Source organism: Zea mays, chromosome 2, assembly GCF_902167145.1.
Source record: "Zea mays cultivar B73 chromosome 2, Zm-B73-REFERENCE-NAM-5.0, whole genome shotgun sequence".
Classification (NCBI taxonomy): domain Eukaryota; kingdom Viridiplantae; phylum Streptophyta; class Magnoliopsida; order Poales; family Poaceae; genus Zea; species Zea mays.
The window spans coordinates 12,756,976-12,778,824 of NC_050097.1; the positions used below are offsets into that span (position 1 = coordinate 12,756,976).

At 47.6% G+C, this 21,849-nt stretch overlaps 3 protein-coding genes across 8 annotated transcripts; all 3 read left to right on the top strand.

Annotated features, from left to right (window-relative positions):
* Positions 1 to 876: 876 nt before the first annotated feature.
* Positions 877 to 8,641, top strand: LOC103645987 (protein Brevis radix-like 2). Of its 6 annotated transcripts, none has more exons than XM_008670722.4 (8): positions 894 to 1,025; positions 1,172 to 1,272; positions 2,872 to 2,961; positions 3,291 to 3,507; positions 6,825 to 7,267; positions 7,419 to 7,563; positions 7,652 to 8,139; positions 8,268 to 8,641. In XM_008670722.4, exons 4-8 carry the CDS (start codon positions 3,394 to 3,396, stop codon positions 8,344 to 8,346), a joined length of 1,269 nt encoding a protein of 422 aa, XP_008668944.1. In that variant the 5' UTR covers positions 894 to 1,025; positions 1,172 to 1,272; positions 2,872 to 2,961; positions 3,291 to 3,393; the 3' UTR covers positions 8,347 to 8,641. The 6 variants fall into 6 exon arrangements, with proteins under 6 accessions (XP_008668945.1, XP_008668944.1, XP_008668946.1 ...); XM_008670724.4 differs by having other exon boundaries at positions 3,302 to 3,507; XM_008670723.4 differs by lacking the exon at positions 2,872 to 2,961 and having other exon boundaries at positions 877 to 1,025; positions 3,302 to 3,507.
* Positions 8,642 to 10,994: 2,353 nt separating this feature from the next.
* LOC100273664 (OSJNBa0083N12.13-like protein) lies at positions 10,995 to 15,769 on the top strand. Its single transcript, NM_001148077.1, has 5 exons — positions 10,995 to 11,344; positions 11,704 to 11,834; positions 12,399 to 12,524; positions 12,886 to 13,013; positions 15,159 to 15,769. The coding sequence occupies exons 1-5, from the start codon at positions 11,113 to 11,115 to the stop codon at positions 15,472 to 15,474; spliced, it is 933 nt and encodes a 310-aa protein (NP_001141549.1). The 5' UTR covers positions 10,995 to 11,112; the 3' UTR covers positions 15,475 to 15,769.
* Positions 15,770 to 17,046: 1,277 nt separating this feature from the next.
* On the top strand, positions 17,047 to 18,614 carry LOC542676 (alternative oxidase AOX3 precursor). The gene is given in 3 exon segments (NM_001112193.2): positions 17,047 to 17,505; positions 17,615 to 18,232; positions 18,340 to 18,614. Coding segments are annotated over 3 exon segments (999 nt in total). The 5' UTR covers positions 17,047 to 17,184; the 3' UTR covers positions 18,400 to 18,614.
* The last annotated feature ends 3,235 nt before the right edge of the window (positions 18,615 to 21,849 follow it).

Consider the following 21,849-nt stretch of genomic DNA (forward strand, 5'->3'; position numbering starts at 1 on the left):
TCGCGTGTGTAGGAGCTTCACTGTGATTGATCAATCATATAAAAATTTCATGAGTTTATCTTGATTCTTCTAGACTCAATGTAGTTGAGATGAATGAACTTATTTATGAGGTGAACTACAATTAATATCAGTAAGACATTAAGTGTTGACTTCAATCATTGCTTTGATAGAATTGATATGTTAGTTTCATGAGGACACCATTCTTAACAAACGTGATGCTTGCTTTTATGCAAGTTTTGCAAAAAGCCTAGTTATCCCTTGCATCTATGAAATATTTATGTTGGAATAATAAGCCCTGTGAGTATGTAATATACTGAAGGTGTTTTTGTTAAGGAAGAGAGATAGAATGATCAAGTTGGGGGTGGGGGTATTTCTACAGCTGTCTTGTACGCTGATTGTTTGGCATGAAGACGTATCGTGTGATCCACTACCGCCGCCGCTCCCCTCTGGGCACCATCCTGTTCGTTTCCCTTCCCGTCCGTGGTGCCGCGCTGCTCTCATTTGGTTTCGAGAATACCATCGGCCGCCACGAAATCACACATTCACACTGCACGGCCCACAGTCAGAAGCATCATCGACGGACGGCCGGCCGTACGTCGCAGTTGGGGGGCTCCGTTGCCATCCAATCGCAAGGCAACCAGGAGGAGGCGACCGGAGTTAGCGACGAAAGAGCCCAAGTCGTCGCCGCTACTGACGACGATTTGCGTTCTGGCGTTCGCTAGTCTGTGTATGTTCGTTGTCGACTTTGTCGTAAGGGGCGCCTTCTCTCTTGCCTCCACGTCAGCCGCGGTCTTTCCTAGTCATCGCTAGCTAGTCTGTGTGTGCTGTGTTGTCGTAAGGGGTCGTCGTAGGCCTTTAAAAAGGAGGAGAGTACGTCCAGCGCACGAGGCCGTCTTCTCTTCCCAAACCCATCCCGCCGTTCTCTTCCTGCTTCGTTCTTCTCTCCACCCGTCGCTCCTCCCTCCTCTCGGCGAGGGAGACCCCCCTCTCTTCACAGCGTGGATTATTCCATTCTTCGTCTGCCGGTAAGTCACCCGCACTACTACCGCGTGCTCGGATGGCCGGATTCCCATGTCGGGCCTGTTGGCCCTTGCTTCCAGGCATTGCATTGGTTTTGTTCTTCTCATCTGAACCAAATTCCTGACCCCTTCCACTGTTTCTATATACCAAGTTTGCCGTGGCGCGTCATCGATGGCTTGACTCTGATCGTCGTCGGCGGTGTTGCTGTTTTCCAGAGCTCCAAGATCGACACCGACAGCATAGCACCTCCTGGTACAATACAAGTCGTCTCCTCCCTCTCTCTCTCTCTCTCTCTCTCTCTCTCTCTCTCTCTCTCTCTCTCTCTCTCTCTCTCTCTCTCTCTCTCTCTCTGCTTTGTTTGCTCGATTTTCTTCTGTTCTATTTCCTGCGTGCGCGCGGTTGAAGTTATACACACACAAAAAAAAAACAGTATTTCCTAGTAGTTTTTAGTTGGGCCGGTGACTGCGTAATCCTCTAACGGGTTGGGCGACTCCGACCCCCAAAGGCCAAACCGTCTCGGTCGACGGGGGGTGCTGGGCTCGTCGACGTCGACGCGGCCGGCGGCGCGCGGCCAGCCGGTGAACGAAGAAACCCGTACGCGGGCCGGCGGGGCAATGCAAACAGCTAGATGCGCTGACGCGGCGGCTGTGCGGGCGCGCACCCTGTTTTCACGGCGGGAACCTTCGCGGACGCTGCCTGCCAGTGCCAGCCAACACGGCCACACACACTCTCTCTAGCTATTGTGTCTATCAGTTACGGAGCAGTACCTGCAAGCACCGGCGCATCGCCGTTTCTAGCTCCATCCCCTAGTTATTCATTATTCAATTACCACCTGGCAAGGTTTAAGGTTGGTTGGCAAGGCATGGCATGGCATGCAGCGCCGCCGCAGGCCTGCATGCAGCAGCAGCAGCGTTTCGTCGGCGTCTCGGCGCGATAGCATCTGCAGCGCGTCTTTAAAGTTTCGAGGGATTGGAAGGATATTTTTTTTTGAAAAAAAAACGCTACATTCAGATTTCAGAATCCGGAAAGGGGAAAGGGCCTGGTGGTGGTGCTGGTAAAATCTTACGCGGGTCCGGCGGCCCGTTGCCGCCTGCTGCTGGCTGCTGGGCGGTTAACGGGGCCCGGACGGCGCCTGAGGACACCACATAAAGTCCAGGCAGGCAGCTATACGCTGATCTCGGCGAGAGAGAAGGGGGGAGGGGAACACGGCAGCACCATAGACTGTTGCTACTCACATCTGCGACTGCGACTGCGACTGCGAGTGGGTCGGGGACGTACGCCTCGTGCGCCGAGCTGCTGGCAGCTGCTTCGTTTGGAGTCTTCCCCATACGCGCCTGTCCAGCGTGGGGGGCTGCTGGGCCACGCACAGGGGCCAGTAGCAGCAGAGCAAGGGCAAGGGCAAGGGCGGCCCTGCTACGGTATAGATTTACATGCACGCGCCGCATAAACAAAGACATGAGAAGCTTCGCTGCCCGCGCTCTACGCCGTATTTACCTGCCTGTGCTGTGTGCCGCGCTGCATCGTATATAGTCTGCTCTCTACCAGTGAGCAGCAGATGCTATACCACGACAACAGCGGCAGCAGCAGCAGCTAGCTGTTGCATTACATCCGCCCATTGCCTGCCAGCATGCCTTTACTGTTCAGGAGCAACAGCATATGTGTGGAGCGCGGATAAATACACTGCCATTGCTTGCTCGCTCGCTTTGCTCCGCCCTGTGCCTGTGCCTGCTGCGGCCTCGTTTACGTCTAGCGTCGGTGGAGCTGCACGCAAGCTCTACTACTGCTCTCAGCTCTCTATCTGGTCCTCCGCCCCTAGCAGCTATATATACAGTGTGCCTCTCGCATCTGCAGCGTGCATGGAGTTGCCCCCTGGACGGGACAAGGCTTCCTTTGCCGGCGTGCGGTGTGGTGGAGGCCTAGCTTGTTGACGGCAGAGCACAGGTACGTACGGCCGTTCGTCGTCGATCGTGCGTGCGTGGTCACTGGCCCTGGCCTGGCGCTGTTTACTGTTTGTGCTCTAGCGACTCAACGTAAGTGATATATAGCGCGCACGTACAGTGGTCCTTGTCGTTGTACTTTATTTATCCAGTGTATTTATTTACGGGTATGATGTCAGCAGGACGACCAAAAGCACCAGCTATATATCCTGCCTGCAGATACATATAGATAGATATACATGCATTTCATCTCTATATATCTTCATTTCACTTCTCGGAGATTAAAAAAAAACTGTACATGGAACTTTAGTTCAATCTAACCCCCTTTTGCAGCACATTTGCAGGCTGTAGCGCGCGCCACATAGATAGTAGACAGGCGAGGGGCGATAGAGCAGTGTGCGCGACTAGCTAGCTAGCTAGCTTGGGGCAGCCGAAGATGCTGGCATGCATTGCGTGCTCCTCCAAGGAAGGCGCAGAGGACGGCTCCCGTGCCGCGGCCACTACGACGACGCCTCACGGCAAAGAAGCCGTCAAGTCTCTCACCTCACAGGTACCATCGTCTATCGTCGTCCCTCTCAATCTCATCTGAGATCTACACCCACGTACGTACAGTTTTTTATTTATTGAGCATGCAGATATCTCCATCTACATGCATGCTACTGTCACTACTGCTACGTTGTACGTATTGTTAATATTTTGAAAGGCTCGCTAGTCGCTACATACCAGAGCTAGTAGTAGTACTGTGTACGAGAGGGGGCGGGAGAGAGAGAGAGAGAGAGAGAGAGAGAGAGGCCAGGATCGATAGGAATTGCCCCAGCAAAGGCGGCCAGTAGTGAGTGGACTCCCTGCTGTGCGAGCGAGCGAGCTGCGGCGCCGGGCCCTGTCGCACCCGAATTGAATTCATAGCCTAACCGTGATTCCGTGAAAGGAGATCGAGGAGGAAGACGCCAACTACATCCAAAAGCTAAGGGCCGGCCGGTGGTTGACGAGGGCGCATGAGACAAACAGCGCGTCGGCATCGACGCGTCGTCACTCCTCCCTGCAGTGCAGGCGCTGCTGGGTGCTGGCTGTATCTGCGCGCGTCGACCCTACGGGTACTTGGCTAAGCCGCGCGCGCACCAGCTGACTGCAGCTAGCTATCGCCCCGTTGCTGAGTACGTCACAGGAGTAGTCCCGCCGCGCCGCCCCGCCCCACGCATGCACGTACGCAGAGCCAGAGCCTTCCACTGGACGCGTACGTACATGCACATGCACATCACCGGTCGTCGTCGTCACGCTTAGCTCGCTCGCTGGCTGCGTCTCCATGTCGTAGTCACACTACTGCAGCTAAACCACAAACGAACCCTCTGCATGCAAGCAGCATGCCTTTCCGTTCGTCGGTTCGCGCGCGCGAGCGACGAGCTAGCCTCCAGCAAGCTGTAGCTTTTCCCTTTTCCTTTTCCCCAATATACGTACTATATACGTACGTACGTTTTTACCACACTGCTACATACACCCCAAAAGCCATGTATATATGGCCGGCACCCCTCCTGATGAAAAGCGTACGTGCTTGCAGCTGGCCACAGAGAGACGAGCTAGCTGCTTTGAGCAGATCGATAGCTACAACAACAGCAACAACTGTTTTGTCAAGCTTTATCTGCTGCAGTGATAAGACTGCTCCTAAACCATGCACGCCCAAAAGCGCAGCGTGAATGACAGCGATCAATCCCCGCTTTTGTCAGTCTAAGCTAGCAGCTCATGCATGCCTTGCCTGCCGGCCTGCTCACGAGACACGGCGTCGAGTTCCTCGCTCTTGTGGCCTCATGCATATCGGCAGATAAAGCAGCCGGTCAAGCTAGGGAGGACGATCGAGTGGATGCCTGTGTGTGGTTCAGGCCTTTTTCGTGCTTGGATCCCCCCATCCCTTCGCTGCCTTTGCAGACGCAACGCTTTTGCCTGTGCTGGATTTGAGAGTTTGCTCCCAAACATTCTCCCCTAGCCTAGCTTTATTCACTCCACACTCGCCACCACTACTGATCACTCATTCTCTTTGCTCCAAAGGAAAAGGCCAGGCTACGCTCCATGCTAGCTACATGCTGCTGCGCGCCCTGGAAGGCTGGAACCGGATCACGCCATGGCTGCCTCTTTTTCCTCGTGGAAAGGCATGCCGCGCGGCTAGCTGCAGTGTATGTAACCTGGCCCCCCTGGGACGTACTGGGATTTGGCTTGTTGCTGTCGTTTCTTGAGCTCTCGGCAATCGGCATTCGCCATCGAATAAAGGCCGGCGCCGCGGGCCACGGCGGCCGCGCGTGGTCCACGGCCTCGGACTCCCCCACCCCACCCAGGGCCCAGCCTGGGCCTCCCCCTGCCGGCCGGCCGGCCGCCCCCCCTGGTCACGCAGACACGGAGCATGGATCATGCCGCGCGACGTCGACGTGCCTTGCCGCCGCGACCCAGGCATCTGCGCCTGTAGTGTTTCCGTGCGCGCACGCAACGCATAACACATGCACGCGTCGCGCACTTGCACCGCACAGCGCAGGAGCCCGGAGCGGACGATGCCATAGCTGCGTGCCCTGCCATTATGAGCCGCAATCCTTGCATGCATGACACTGTGACACAGCATGGTTCCTTGTTGCAGACAAAAGGGTAAAGATTTGGGCCGGTCCCTAGTAGAATCAGATAGCCAGAGAGTGGTCCTCTGTCTACGTACGCGAGAGTTGCAGTTACGTTCTTCACCAACCTGCTTTCTTTCTTTTCTTCTTCTATCTTGTATCTGTGCATGCGTAGCCGTGTCCAGCCCAATCAACGTAGCTGCTTTGATTTAAGCGTGTGCGTTACGTGTATGCTTTGTTGAGAACTCCATCATTAGCTAGGTGATAGTCATGTGTTGGATCCTTCATTAGTCAACAGTCAACATGGATCCTTCTTGATCATGCAAACCTAATCATACTTGTAATTTTGAGATTTCCTTCCTATGGAACCCCTCTAAGAGCAACTCCAGTAGTTCTCTAATAGATTTCCTAAATCATCAATTTAAGTAGTTAACACAAAAACTCATCTCCAACGGTTCTCTAAATAAACTTTCTAAATTTAACAACTTCTCATCTAACCTTATTTACTCTCTACATTTGACAACCATTTAGCAACTCCCTAAACAAAAATGTTTACTACATTATGTAGATAATGAAGGTAATTGATGACATTTATGACTTTATTTTTTATGTGGATAGATACAAAACAAAACTACAACCTATATTTAGAGAACTATTGGAGAACTCACATTTTTTTACTCCCAAAGTTATTTAGCAACTTCTTAAATCTGTGATTTAAAGAGCTAAAATTTACATAACTATTGGAGTTGCTCTAATTCCCTTATCACAAATCAGACCTAGGGTTTAACAAAAAAAAAGTTTTTTCAGCTGTACTTTCGTCCACAACTTTCTTTTACATAATATATATCAAATTGCTACAAAAAACAATAACATGGTAAAGGATTTTTGAAATATTTATCTGTTCGTACGAGTTGTACCTAGTAATTGTCCATATAGTCTGACTGATTTTATATTATTGGTCAAAGTTAATTGAATTTAACTTTTGTAGAAATCATAAATACTCCCTCCGTTCTAAAATAATAATCTAATTGTATGCCCATTTGAAGATGCCCATTAATTAACTAAAACAAATTTTAATTTGGGACTGAGTGAGTATGTAGTATGCCTATTAAAACCGAACAGGGGGCAGTACTTGATAGCTACTTATATGCAGTTCGAGTCAGAGCTTACGTGCATTACACTTGTTCACTCACTCTGACCTATGATATGACTCTTGGAATGGTGGTGGTGGCGGCTAACTAGGCTCTCACGATGCGATGCGATGTGCTGTCTTCAGCTCAAGGACATGGTGCTCAAGTTCTCCGGCTCCAGCAAGCAGTGCAAGGGGACGGCCGGGACCCAGTCGTTCAGGAGCAGCGGGGACAGGTACCGCCGCCCCTACCCCGGCTTCATCGACGACACAGGCTTCACGCCCGCGAGCAAGGTTCTCGGCGAGGACTACTACCCAAGGACCGCATTGGCGGGGGCAGCAGGCGCCGCCGGTGGCGCGCGAACGGCTTCGTCGGATACGTTGGACATGGGCAGGAGCAACCGCAAGAGCCCCGGGAGTAGCGGCTGGATTCCGGGCACCGACGAGGCAGCGGCGGGCGGGGACGATGTCCTCGCTCTGGAGGACGCCGCCGCGCCCAGGGAGTGGACGGCGCAGGTGGAGCCCGGCGTCCAGATCACCTTCGGTACCATCCCGACCGGCGGCAACGACCTCAAGCGCATCCGATTCAGGTGTGTACGTTGTGCTCAACCTACTGTAGCCACTGTTTCCGCGTGCTCAATCTACTGTGGACATATATGCATGCTACTGAGATCATTGATTCTTGCATTATAACTCTCGTCCTTGCACGTGCATATACTACTACGTACGTCGCCGTCGTAGTCGGGAGATGTTCAACAAGTGGGAGGCACAGCGGTGGTGGGGCGAGAACTACGACCGCATCGTGGAGTTGTACAACGTGGTGATGTTCAGCGGCCGGCAGCAAGGGTGCTCCACTCCGGTGTCCTCCGTCGACGACTTGGCGCTGGTCGGTGTAGCTACAGTACACTGCATCCGTTGTTTCGATCCGATTTAATTAACTTCACAGATTGAAGTGTTGGATTGGATGCACGCAGAGGGACTCGTCCTACTCCCGTGGCGGCTCGACAAGCAGGGGCAGCCCGATCACAGCGCCGCCGCCGCCGCCGCCACTGCCGCCGGTGGCAAGCAAAGAACCGATCACCCGGAGCGCGTCGTACAAGGCAACGGCAGCAGGGTCCTCCTCGGCACCGTACGCGGCCGCGCATTCCACCAGGGCGGCAGCGGCATACTTCCCGTCCGCGGCCGTGCCCGACCCGTCGGACCACGTCTGGGCGCACCACTTCAACATGCTCAACTCCGCTGCTGCGGCGGCCGGCACGTCAGCGGCGATGGGCGGCGGGGCCCCGTCGTCCTACGACCCGTCGCGCGCCACCACGTCGTCCAGGGACGAGGCCTCCGTGTCCCTCAGCAACGTGAGCGACCTGGAAGCCACGGAGTGGATCGAGGAAGACGAGCCGGGCGTGTGCCTCACCATCCGCGAGCTCGGCGATGGCACTCGCGAACTCCGCCGCATCCGGTTCAGGTATGCATGGCACTGATCAGTCATGGACATGCGGAAGCATACATCACTGGCTCAGTAACCAAAATCCTTCTTGATCACTCGGTTCATTCATGTGATCATGTCTGTTCCATGTTTCTGTGATGCTGCAGCCGGGAGATATTCGGCGAGGATAGGGCCAAGGTGTGGTGGGAGCAGAACAGGGAGAGAATACAGGCGGAATATCTGTAGCAAGCGATCAGACACTGAGCTGATGCAATTTTCAGGCCTGATGGGATAATCAAATATGTTTGTGAGAGGATAGATTAGGGAGATGATACCGCTATATACATGGTGAAAACAACGTGAAGGGGGAAACTGTGAAAGTGAAAGAAATGGTACCTGTCCTTAGTTGCCTAAACTAATAATAAGTTTGTACATCGTTGGTACAATGGTACCGTGTCTGGTTTAAAGTTACTTTGTACTGTACGTGTACTGTACATCTTGGTTCCTTCGGTGGTTTAATTTGTTTTTTTAACTCTGTCCATTTCTTGCGTGTTTATTACGTCCTAACTCGCAAGTATATATTCTTTCTATTCATAAATATATGATGTCGTTGATATTTTTAAAAAACTTTGACTACATGTTTTATTAAAAAATAATGAGTTATCGTTTTTTTATTTATTTATTTTATCATTTAAGGTAGTTTGTGTTTGATTTAAAATTTTATATTTTTAAATACATACTTTGAATAAAACAAATGGTTAAAGTTTTCAAAAAAAAAGTCAAGGTGTTACATTTTTGTGAACGGATGTAGTAGTACTGATTTTGTTGTGGGTGGAAATACAATAATTAATGCTGGCAAATTGGGGTGGAGACGTGGAGTTTATTTTTTAGTGCCGGAATAATGATCTAGACCCTAGGAGCACGGCCGGGATAAAGTTGAAGTAAGGACTGAAGAGAAAATAATATAAGAAACTCTATTTTAAATTATATTTTCCCTATAAGAATCGTTTTAGATTAAACATGCATCCATTAATTATATGTCTGTATTTGTTATCATTTATTCGAATGTGTACAGAAAAAGCTAAAAAGAACTATATAGACGGGCCCCCGCCGCCCATCGCAGCTGACGTCCTGAAGTCCAAGTCTCCACAGAATCATGGGCACGACTTCGCAGGGTCAAGTATGCAACGTACAAGCAAAGGTTGTACCAGACTACCGTGGGGGCCATCCTCCGCCTCATCACCATCTGGACCCACCTATAAGCCCTTTACGGGGTAGATTTTGTGGTATATCTAGGCTACTGTACTTCACCATACTGTAATGACCCTGTTGAGAGGAATATTCCGGGAATGTAGCAGGTAACCGGGGTTATAACGACAATTGGGGACCCAACTACCCGCCCCGGTTACCTATAAATACCCCCGTATTGTACACAGATAGAACACATGTAACAAGACGATACAGTTCCATACCTACTATTTTGTTGTGCACGTGAGTTCTCCCATTTCCGAGTGATTGAGCCCACCTGTCCATGTGTCAGCTGGTCTCAACAATGGATAAAATCGCAATTACATAATAACGAAAGCTAAAATCACAATAAATTGCATCCAATTTTTTTTTTTGTCTTTTCACATCAGATTTACATACCTTCAACTGCACATAACGATGCAAGGGTACAACATAGTTCTTTTTTTAAAATGGAGGGGTAAAATAATAAAGTTAAAAACAATGGGTAAAACACAATTACAAGTTCTAAGAGGGGTATAATTAAAATCGCCTCAAAAGTTATTGTCTACTCTTACTCATTTTTTTACTCTACTGATATCTCGTGGCTGTTCAGTATTTTTTGGTTGAATAACTTTCAATTCTCTTGAGTTCTATTTATTAATAAAACCACTGTCAATGTTTCTAACAAATTGACCAAACCAGTGTCTACACACGGGTGAGCTGAAGGCGAACATGTCCATATTCGGTACGGCTGTTCGGGGGCATTTCGATAGGCGTCTGTTGGAGTGTTGCAGAGGTACACCTCAGGATATTTAGTTTGACTAAAGTTTAATTTATGTCATATTAAATATTTAAATATCAATTATATACGTATAGTTAATTAGATTTAATAAATTTATTATGTCTTTTAGTCTTTATATGTATAATTAGTTTTTTAATTAAAATATATTTAATATCCGTAATTGTTATTTAAATATTTGATGTGAATGTGACTATAAACTTTCAAACACATTCAGAAGTGAGGGTTTATACTTTAAAGAAACAGTCTGTTCGATTGTCTTTAATACGTACTGTTTTCTGCTACTTCTATAATGTTTTTGTCTTTATAAATTATAGCTATAATAGTTCAAACAATCAATTTTAATTCGAAGCGAATATCAAAAAAAAATGCAAATCAATCTATTGGCATTGTAGTGGCACGTAGGACAGAAACAAGAAACAATGACTATCTATTTACACCCAGTTAAATAGGAGTAATTACTTTCATTTGCATGATTGCATCTGCGATACTTGAGTGCTCGTGCCCTGAGCCTATGGAGGCTGTGATGGTGGCATGTGTAAATGCGTTGCCTAGCTTAAGTTCGTTTCTGTTGAATTTCCACGTGTATTTATTCATTTTCATACATATGTATATCTTGATTCTGTTTTTACAGCCGGCTGTCTGATCCCATTCACATTTTCAGTAAACTTCCTTTTTTCTGAACAAAATCATTTCCACTAAATAAATATAGAAATAGAAATTAAAAGATATTTTCCCGTCGTTTCCGTTCATTTCGCTCGCTACTTATATCATTCTTTTTTGTGTCACACAAATGCAAATATGTGTTCGTCCTGCTGTCGTGCTACAAGTCGCGCTAGGCCGCTGGCCCATTGCACACACGGCCCAAAATAGTCTTGCAAAGTCCAAGGAAACGACGGGTTCACAGCCGCTGCGCTCAATTGACCCTCCCCTCGCCGGCGTCCGGCGATCGCCGGCATCCGAGCGATGGATCACCCATCCACGTGATGGATCCGACAGCTCCTTCCCCGGCCCCCCCTGCGGGCGATGGGGCACAGCCATCGGACCAGAACCGGCAGCGACCAAGGTCTGCACTCCGTGGCGCCCTCGGGGTGGCCTTCCCCATCGCGGTATCGTTCCTCTTCTCCTTCCTCGTTGGGCTCGCTGGGCTCGCGCTTGGTGGCCTCTCGTCCACCGCATCGGTCTCCATGCCCTCCACCTGCCGCATCCTCTCCAGTGGTCAGTCGCTGCTTCCTACCCGGTTTATTTCCGTAACTGCAGCTTGTAGATCTTAGTGTTTTGTTAAGGTTAGCGAAATTAATACCATAGATTAGCTGTTCTGCGATATGTTCCAAGAGATTACTGCAAATTTAAGCTTAGTCGTCCTTTTGAGGTACATATTTGATATTTTTTTTATCTAACATTCGTCTGGTTTTACACAGTTCAGATGGTATGAGCTTGCTATGTTAGCTAGGAAATTGCGGTTGCACTAGAAATATTAGATACTGAGATTCCATTGGACCTCATCTAGAATGCTTATAATGTGATTGCTTAGCCTTCCAATATTTGTGATTGATGCGTTTGCTGGTACATTGTAGGCGTTGACCTTAGGTCATCAAAAGTTTGCGAGCTTGGGTTATTGAACTATAGAGCTAAGCATGTCTTCTACCCATCGAGTAAGAGGAGATTCCGCTGCCATGATGACTACTACTGGGCTTCAGTTTTACAGGTTACAATTTGTGCTGTAATGCACTTCAATGGTTACATCTCTAGGATAACTTTTAAAAATGTTGTTGAAGCTGATGATTGGCTAAAATTTACAACCCCCTCCCCCCTCCCAAAATATAATTTGTTTTGGACTAAACATACATTAATTACTTAACATATGAATGTAGTTTACATGTATGTCTACATTCATTATCATTTGAATGAATGTAGACGAAAAAAAGAGGTCTAGAAAGAACTATATTTTGGGACAGAGGGAGTACATGTTAAATCTAATGTTAACTGGGTATATTTATGAGGCCATTCCCACACTCATTTTCTGTAGATTTAAGTCTGTACAATACTCTGTTTTTCTTGACGAGGTTTAGAAGTTATGCATATTTTCTAGTTTGTTCCACAGATATGCAAAGAAAGGCAAAAACTTCTTTACATGCTGTGCACCAACTTTCAATTTTGTTCATCCTGTTAACCACCCATACTTCTTTTATTATGCTTTTGATATTCATGAAGGCTTGCCATTTGTGTTTATTTGACTCAGTTATCATTTGTGCTGTGAATTGGATTGTAGGTTGAATACACAGAATATTTTTCTGGCCAATTATCTTATGCAGTGGCCGAGGCCCCGAAAGAGGCTCTTCCTCATAATTGTCGGCCTGATTTTGGTGCTGCATGGTCAACAACATTAAAGTTCAAGGTATTTTTATTACGAGTTATCTAGTTCCCTGTATGTAGTATTTACTTCCTATGTCCTAACCAGTAGCGAAGCTAGAGCGAAATTGAGGAGGGTGCATAAGATTTTTTTTCTTCTAAGGGTGCATATATGGTGAAATTTTAACTAAATCTATAGGATTTGCATTTTTTTGGGAGTGCATCTGCATCCATCACATTCAACCTATCTTCACCCCTGGTCCTAACACACTATAAAAGTGCTCAGGGTTTCTCCTGTTTTCATGTGAATGTTCAGTTATGCCAACACATTGTGCTCAAGTAATGTTTAGTTGTCAACTGGAAGTTCAATTTCCTTATTTCCATTTGATGACCTCCTATATTTGTAGGTCAATGAATCATACAGCTGCAGATATATGCTAGGTAGTAACAAGGCTGATATTCACTCGAACAAGCTATTCAATTGTACTGCTGAGGAACCTTCGACTGGGGAGCTGTTCAAAAGGATACTTATACTGTGAGTATTATTGTTTTCTCTCAATCCCCCGTGTCAACTACTTGGGCCTTGCAACATATGATAATGTCAAGCTATTTCAAAGATCACTTGATCAAGCTTAAGGCTAGAATTGTATAATCTATTTGCTAGTTTGTTGCTGTACTCTCTTCCAAATTATTTTTATAATCTATTACTAGGTGAGTACCCGTGCGTTGCAACGGGAACATATAATAACATAATAATTTATATACAAAATGTGTTTTATATTGTTATAAAAAATATTTCATAATCCATTTGTAATCCTAGCCATACATAAATTTTGTTATTTTAATTTAGTTGTTTCACTACTCCATTGCAATCATCAGCATCATGCAGACTTCGATATATGCCACGATTTGCATGGTTTCATCATTGAAGAGCACGTGTCAAACCTGCCGGTAGAAGTTCCCTCGTACATTGTCAGTCATCAGGTACGCACCACCATACACGCTTGCTTAAACAAAAAAGCAAGTGTATGTGTTTGTGAAGAGAATTAAAGGCATGCCGGCACAAAAGCTACCCCGACGATGGCGAGTGGTCATTGTTATCGGTCCTACTCTGCGTCACCTCTGGTGCCAAGATGACGCCATAGTCCTTGATATAGTAGTCGTCGAACGCGCACGACATGGCGAGTACTGATGACTCTTGGCTGGGCTGCCAAACGAAGTGCACCCCGGGCTCATCAGCGAGGTAGTACACCTAGCCGTTGCACCACCGGATGTGCTACTCCTCTACATAAATCTTGTTCAAGGACACTCACACAACGTCAGCAACGACCGTCGTCCCAGCGCACAAGAATTCATGGCCGGTCAGTAGTGACTTACGTGGAAGGTTGAGCTTCAGGTGGATGATGAGCTGGACGGTGTGACGGCGCCGTTGTTGGATGCTGTGCCCAGAACAACCCGAGAGTCGCCGGCGTTGGCGACGATCATGAGGTCCCCCTATTTGAAGATGGACAGCGCGGTGCAGCCGCTCTGGACCGCGTCCAAGCGACGGCTGCGCCTGCGCCGGAGCTTGCCGAACACAGCGACGCATGCGGTCACGTAGTACTGCTTCCAGAGGTCGAACTGGCAGTCGCCAAGCTTCTTTTCATCGTCGATGAGCAACGCCAACGCGAGCGCCTCCTGCCAGTGGTGTTTGTTCGGGGTTTCCAAGTAAGAAACATGGATTCATCTTTGGCGTTGGTTTATGAAAATGACTCACAAGTCAAAGCCATGGAAAAATATTACGGAGAATAAATGTCACACATATAAAAAAGAATTTAAGTTGAAAACATTATTCAAACAAAAGAAATTGCATGCAAGGCTCTTTTTTAAATACTACTCCCTCCATCCAAAAATATAATTCAGGAATCTCGTTGATAATTATCTACTACTACACATTGTGCAAAGGTAGCAGGTGGGATTTGGGAGAGATGTAGTATATATTTTTACTGTAACAAATATTGACATAAACACACATGTGGTATAGTGGTAGCTACGGGCACATTTGCTTGAGAGGTCGCAGGTTTGAATCCCATTGGAGCCACATTTGTGTTTTTTTAATTTAATTTTAGCTAGGCGTGGGATGCACGTGGGAATGAGAATGAGATTTGCGGGGAGGGGGGAATGAGAAAGACAGTGCGGGGAGGGGGTAATGAGAATGACAGAACACGGAATGGCAGCCGGGAATGAGAATGAGAATGAGCTTTGCGGGGAGGGGAGAATGAGAAAGACAGTGCGGGAACGGGAATGGCAGAACACGGAATGACAGCCTACCCGTTACCGCCTTAATAAGTAGTAGAGACTTTATCAGATGGACAAAATCCGTGTATGCTTGTAGGGCACTTTCACTGTGTATAGTTTAGGTGACACTACCTCCAGTCGGTAAGTTGTGACGTTCAGACATCCCTTGCTGGTCTATATGGGTTAGTACAGTTCTCCTTCTCCAGTTGGGAATGTGACAACCATAGGGATTGGACGCAACTTATATCCTTTCTAGGCCTATGTTAATTACTGGCACATCTTTACTTTTCGAAAACGGTTCCTTGTTTACATTTTTTAACATAATATTCCTTGTTTACATTTAGCTGGATGCTACTTTTGTTTTGTATTTCCTTTTGGCTGACTTGACATCGAAACGCTATAGGTTTTCAGAGATGTATGTGTCAGAAGATTTCAGTTCAGGGCGAATGCTTGTATATGTGGCAGCAGGTGTTGTGCTGGGCATGCTGAGTTCGATGTTCATTACGGCCTTATTCAGAGGTATGTATGGGTTGTTGCTCGCTGCCGCCAGGTGGGCTGTGAGGAAGCATTGCATCAGAGTATTTGCCAGCCGGTTGAAGCGTGCCTGCCTTCTTGTCGCCTATGTATCCGCTGTTGGCTGGATCACCTTGCAGTACAGCAAATTTATCGGGTTGAAAGAACTCTTGTCGGATTCTGAAGTCATGGAGAGGTTCTTTTAGGCTGTAGATGTATTCGCCGGTGTATATTGTACTTGTAATACCATTCGGTTATTTAGGAAGGTTTCTTCTTCTTCTTTTTGATGTGAAACCAATGCTCTGTTGTACGAGTATGTACATGCCAGTTGCCAGCTACACTGCTGCTCTGTCACAAACGTGTTGTTCATGCCACATTTTATCAGGGACAGCTAGCTGACGACCTGAGTACCTGACGTCTCTGACGATGCATCCTTTTTTCTCCTTGGGAAATGGATGGAATTGTATGTTGCAAACTGTTGAATGGTTCCATTTCACCACCAATTCCGTATAGACTTGATTGAGGGTTTTTCCATTTTTTTTGGTCTGGGCGGCGTTCCAAATTTGCTGTAACTGCACGTGCAGCACGCACCTTTCGTTCCAAACAACGTGTTTCATGGATCTATTCATCGTGTAAAGCTAGTTAACGTCGCAGTTAGCCTGGCACTCCCATTCCCGGCCATTGTAACTGTAACGCTAACCAGCATATTACGACATGTCTGGAAACCTTTAGACGAGAGCAGTTTCATTGAATTTTCCTTAGTGCCGAGAAAGATTCCACCAGCTGTCCATTTCGCAGACGATTTGCTTCAGCTTGACCTTTTATCCCTTTCTGAATGGAAATCTGATGTGCGTTCCTATTTTCCGTGTTCGATTGCCATTCTTCCAGCCAGGGCGAATGGTCAAGTCGCCGTCGGCCACCCGGTTGACCTCCAAAGGCGCGCCGGGCGGACGACTAGTAGCCGCGCATCCCGTGGCGTCCACGCTCGCCTCGCCTCGCCGCACGGGGCCGGCGGACGTGCTGGACCCGTTCGCGGATCGCTGGCGGTCACGTTGTGGGTCAACCACTCAACCGTTATTAGTCCATGACAGGCCATTAACGATTTCTCGCGAACGGCACCGGAAGACGTCGAAGCTTCTGGCCCGGTCACGGGCGCATCCGTTGGTGCCTTGGTCAACGAAAGTGCTAATCCAAACTGCTAGAATAAATTTAATATTTTAAAATATATAAGTATAAATTTTGATATTGATCTTTCTTATATTATCTAGCACATTAATATAAATATGAATAAAATATTATATAATTTTTTTATGTATGATTTGTTCCCTACAATATAAAAAATTTAAAAAATTACTGAATTTATTTTCAAATCCATACTGAAGTTTATATCTATTATTTAAGAAAATATAGGATAAATTTGATGTTTATTTTTTATAAATCTTTATAAGCTGAATGTTAAAAACAAGAATATAAATTTGTATTATAGATTCTGTATCCTATTTATTCGCAATTAAAAAAAACGACTAAAAAACTGTTACCGAATAAAATACCATTTCCAACCATTTTCATCCGCTTGTGTACTCGTCTCTATTGCTTCGGTCCCGATCACATCATGTTCCTGCTGTCCTGCACGTGCACGGCACTTGGAGACCACGGCTCACCGCAACGCTACTCCGCCCCGGAAGCATCGTGCTGGGGGTAGCGTGGTACGGCCAGCCAACCCGGGCCCCCGGGCCCAGGACGCGCCCGTATAAAACCCACCCCAACGGAAAAGCCCCATTGTTCAGCAACAACAACAACACAAATCATCGGTTCCGTTCCGTCGCAGAAATAGAAAAAAGGCTTTCTTGTCCCACAGGGCAGGGAGACCGAGAGAGCAGTCTAGTGATTAGTTGATCACCAGACGTCCAGACACCATGAGCTCCCGCATGGCTGGAGCAGCGCTTCTGCGCCACCTAGGCCCGCGCCTGTTCGCGGCCGGGCCTGCGGTGTCCGGGCTCACCGCGAGGGGCGGCATGCCCGCGGCCGCGAGGCTTCTCCCCGCGCGGATGGCCAGCACCGCCGCGGAGGCTGCCAGAGAGGACGCCGGTGCAAATAAACGGCACGGCGGCACCGAGAAGCATGAGGAGGAGGCAGCAGGCGGGCAGAGCAAGAAGGCCGTCGTCAGCTACTGGGGCATCGACACGCCCAAGCTCGTGAAGGAAGACGGCACGGAGTGGAAGTGGACCAGCTTCCGGGTGAGTACCGTACCGCACATTTCGCAATCACACTCTGTTCCACGACGCTTGCTTGCGCTGCACCTGCATGATTAGTCTCTAAGCTGTGTGGCTGACTGGGCTGCTGCAGCCGTGGGACGCGTACACGTCGGACACGTCCATCGACATAGGGAAGCACCACGCGCCGACGACGCTGCCCGACAAGGCGGCGTACCTGATCGTCAAGTCGCTGCGCGTGCCCATGGACCTCTTCTTCCAGCGCCGGCACGCCAGCCACGCGCTGCTGCTCGAGACGGTGGCGGCCGTGCCGGGCATGGTGGGCGGCATGCTCCTCCACCTGCGCTCGCTCCGCCGCTTCGAGCACAGCGGCGGCTGGATCCGCGCGCTGCTCGAGGAGGCCGAGAACGAGCGCATGCACCTCATGACGTTCCTCGAGGTCACGCAGCCGCGCTGGTGGGAGCGCGCGCTCGTGCTCACCGCGCAGGGCGTCTTCTTCAACGCCTACTTCGTCGGCTACCTCCTCTCCCCCAAGTTCGCGCACCGCGTCGTCGGCTACCTCGAGGAGGAGGCAGTGCACTCGTACACCGAGTACCTCAAGGACCTCGAGGCCGGCATCATCGACAACACCCCGGCGCCGGCCATCGCCATCGACTACTGGCGCCTCCCCGCCGACGCCAAGCTCAAGGACGTCGTCACCGTCGTGCGCGCCGACGAGGCGCACCACCGCGACGTCAACCACTTCGCGTCGGTACGCACTCTGCACCTTGCAACAGGATTCATTGCTGTGAGCAATCTCCAGCAGTTCTAGCTAATTCATTGGTTTATGTTTGCTTAATGGAGTACATTATTTTGCAGGACATCCATTACCAGGGGATGAAGCTCAAGGACACGCCCGCACCGCTCAGTTATCACTGACAAGTAGGCGTTGCCTGCCTGCTGCTCAATTCAGAGTTCTTACACGTTAGACTGTCATTGGTCTTAATATGTTGTTGTGCTAGCCAAAGTTGCTTAGCAGATCAAGACTGGTTTGCTACTCGGAGGTGAACTAGTTGCCTATATGGTTTGTACGTACCAGTATATTGTAGATATTTGAAATAACAAATATAAGAATCCGGTGTGATGTTACTTATTAAACAAATTGAACCAATGTTATAAGAAAGGATAACCAAGTTTGAACCAATTCGTTTCTCAGTGGCATCCAACCACATATAGCATACGCAACTATGAAATCTCAGCACAACTCCATAATTGCAACCCAAACCTTCCATCACAATTGTTTTGCCCTAGCGCCAACGTAACGTACTCTTTAGGGCCTGTTTGTTTGCAGCTTTTTTGAAAACTTCTAACTGAGAAGCTAATGATAGTTTTTAATGATTTTATTAGCTTCGTAAACTCATAAAATGAGGAAGCTACCCAAAATCTACAAAACCTCTACTTTTCACATTCTCATATAAACTCAGTTTTTCTGAGCTTTTGACTTTCGGGAAACTACATAAAAAACTAATTATTTGTTTGAGCTTCTACCTTCTCGCGCTAAGAAGTTATCTAGAAGCTCAAACAATTAGGGCCTTAGCATGAATGACAAGGTTCTACGTGGGCATGCTCCAATAAAAAATACCTACTAATCTACCATGCTCCTAGGTTCCCATCTTTTCATTTTATAGACAAATTTCAAGCTCTGAAAAACTTTTGTACAAAACATTTTTTAAAAAGGCCGCTTGCAATTTTAGAAAAAAAATATCCGAAACCAATAAGAACTATTTAAAAAACTAACTTTTTAGAAAAAAAGACTTCATCAAACTTTAATGTTTTATTAGGGTCAAATTTGGTTAAACCTAGAATAGTTTGACTTGGAGCCAATTCAAAAAAACCTTTAGGACAGAGGGATGTAATGGACTTGTGAAAGGGAAATGTGTCCTTGAGTCATTTCTATAAATGTTTGGTAATTAGATGTCCAACACATATCTATTGAGTCCTTATGTACTAAATGTGTGAGAAGTGAAAATCAAAGAACAAGATATGTTTCTAGACTTAGTAAATTGTTTTTGAATACTAACGTGTTTATCTAAGAGCTAGAAACAATGCCAAGAAAAGAAGAAAGGAGTTGGAGAAGAGTTGACTGTGTACAGCCAAAACCAACTCGGGCCTGGTGCACCCGACAGTGTCCGGTGCCCTAGGCGGCTCGATGGTGAACTGACTGCTCTCGTGAATCGGCCGGGTGACTTCGCTAAAAATCACCGGACTGTCCGGTGGTGCATCAGCGCCCGCGCCCAAGTCCTCGACGACGAACTCGTTGCTCTCGGAAAAAAGAATTAAATGCCACGGCTAAAATTCACCGGACTGTCCGGTGCACCACTCGACAGAAGGCAGAAATTGCCTTCCAAGTTGGCCTCCAACGGCTCCTAGCTGCCTTGGGGCTAAAAGGGACCCCTAGGCGCATGGAGCAATACACCAAGCCTTCTCTAAGCATTTTAAGACTCCCAGACTCCGCCTCCACGCATTTGATCGATTGTGTTAGTGATTTGAGCTCCGTCTGAGTTATGAACTCATTGTGCTTCATTTTGAGCTCAAGTCTGGGCTTGTGTACGTGTGTGTGCTGCGGATTCGAATCTTGTGTGTGTTGCTCTCCCATCCTTACTCTTGTGCTTCTTTATGATCTATATTGTAAGGGCGAGAGGCTCCAACTTGTGAAGATTCCTCGCAAACGGGAAGACTACTTAAAAAGAAAAGACCGTGGTATTCAAGTCGATCATTGGATCACTTGAAAGGAGTTGAGTGCAACCCTCGTCCATTAGGACGCCACAACGTGGAAGTAGGCAAGTGCTAATTTGCCGAACCACGGGATAAAAATCGTGTCTCTTGTGTTGCTTTTCTCCATTATTGCTTTGTTCACAAGAAGACCGCTTCATAGCAACTTGATTAACTCACACTAACATTTCTATAATCAAGTTTGTGGCTATTTAGTGATTGATTTTACAGGATCACCTATTCACCCCCTCTAGGTGCTCTCAATTGGTATCGAAGCCGTACTCTTCATCTAAGGGACTAACCGTCCGAAGAGATGGATCCTAAGGGAAAGAGGATGGTGGTCAATGACAAGGAGAAGGAGTCCCTCTTCAACGAGCCAAGAGACGACAAGCCCACTGACTCAGGCTCGAGTCACAAGAAGAGGGACGAGAAGAAGAAGAGGCGCATTAAGAAGATCATCTACTACGACAGCGTCGCCTCCTCTTCTTCACAAAGGGCGACGACGACGACAACTCCTCGTCCAAGAAAAAGACGGTTAATCAAAATTATTCTTTTGATTATTCTCGCATTCCCTATAATTCAAATGCGCATTTACTATCAATTCCCCTTAGAAAACCTCCACACTTTGATGGAGAGGACTATTTGTTTTGGAGTCATAAAATGCGTAGTCATTTATTCTCTCTCCATCCTAGCATATGGGAAATTGTAGAAAATGGGATGCATTTCGATAGCACTGATAATCCTGTTTTTATAAATGAACAAATTTATAAAAATGCCCAAGATACTACTGTTTTGCTAGCGTCTCTTTGCAGGGATGAGTACAATAAAGTGAGTGGCTTGGACAACGCCAAACAGATCTGAGACACCCTCAAGATATCACATGAGGGAAATGATGCCACCATGATCACCAAAATGGAACTGGTGGAGGGCGAGCTAGGTAGGTTCGCGATGATCAGGGGAGAGGAGCCAACACAAACCTACAACAGGCTCAAGACCCTGGTCAACAAAATCCGAAGCTACGAAAGCACAAGATGGACGGATCATGGTGTCGTCCGACTCATGCTCAAGTCATTTACCGTTATTGACCCTCATCTTGTCAACCTTATTCGTGAAAATCCCAGGTACACCAAGATGATGCCCGAGGAGTTACTCAGAAAATTCGTAAACGGACGCATGATGGCGAAGGAGGCGCGATACGTGGACGATGCGCTAAATGGTCCACTGCCCATCTACGAGCCGCAGCCCGTTGCTCTCAAAGCAACTAGCAGCAAGGAGGCGCTACCAAGCAAGGTAGCACAAGTGGAGGTTGTCGAGCTCAATGAAGATGAAGTGACGCTTATCATCAAGCGCTTCAAAGACCGCGCTAAAAGGACACAAGGAGTACCCCAACAAAAATAAAACAAGGGGAAAGCGCTCATGCTTCAAATGCGGTAAGACTGGTCATTTCATAGCTCAATGCCTCGATAATGATAATGACCAGGGACAAGAAAAGCACGGGAAGAGGGAGAAGAAGAAGAACTACAGGAAGGTGAAGGGCGAGGCGCACCTTGGAAAGGAATGGGATTCTGACTACTCTTCATCCGACTCCGACGATGAAGGACTGGCTGCCTCGGCCTT

Coding starts and splice junctions, on each gene's coding strand:
- LOC103645987 (XM_008670723.4), top strand. CDS start 3,394: ATGCTGGCATGCATTGCGTGCTCCTCCAAGGAAGGCGCAGAGGACGGC. Junction 7,268..7,418: donor CTCAAGCGCATCCGATTCAG/GTGTGTACGTTG, acceptor TCGCCGTCGTAG/TCGGGAGATGTTCAACAAGT. Junction 8,140..8,267: donor CTCCGCCGCATCCGGTTCAG/GTATGCATGGCA, acceptor GTGATGCTGCAG/CCGGGAGATATTCGGCGAGG.
- LOC100273664 (NM_001148077.1), top strand. CDS start 11,113: ATGGATCCGACAGCTCCTTCCCCGGCCCCCCCTGCGGGCGATGGGGCA. Junction 11,345..11,703: donor CTGCCGCATCCTCTCCAGTG/GTCAGTCGCTGC, acceptor GGTACATTGTAG/GCGTTGACCTTAGGTCATCA. Junction 11,835..12,398: donor ACTGGGCTTCAGTTTTACAG/GTTACAATTTGT, acceptor ATTGGATTGTAG/GTTGAATACACAGAATATTT.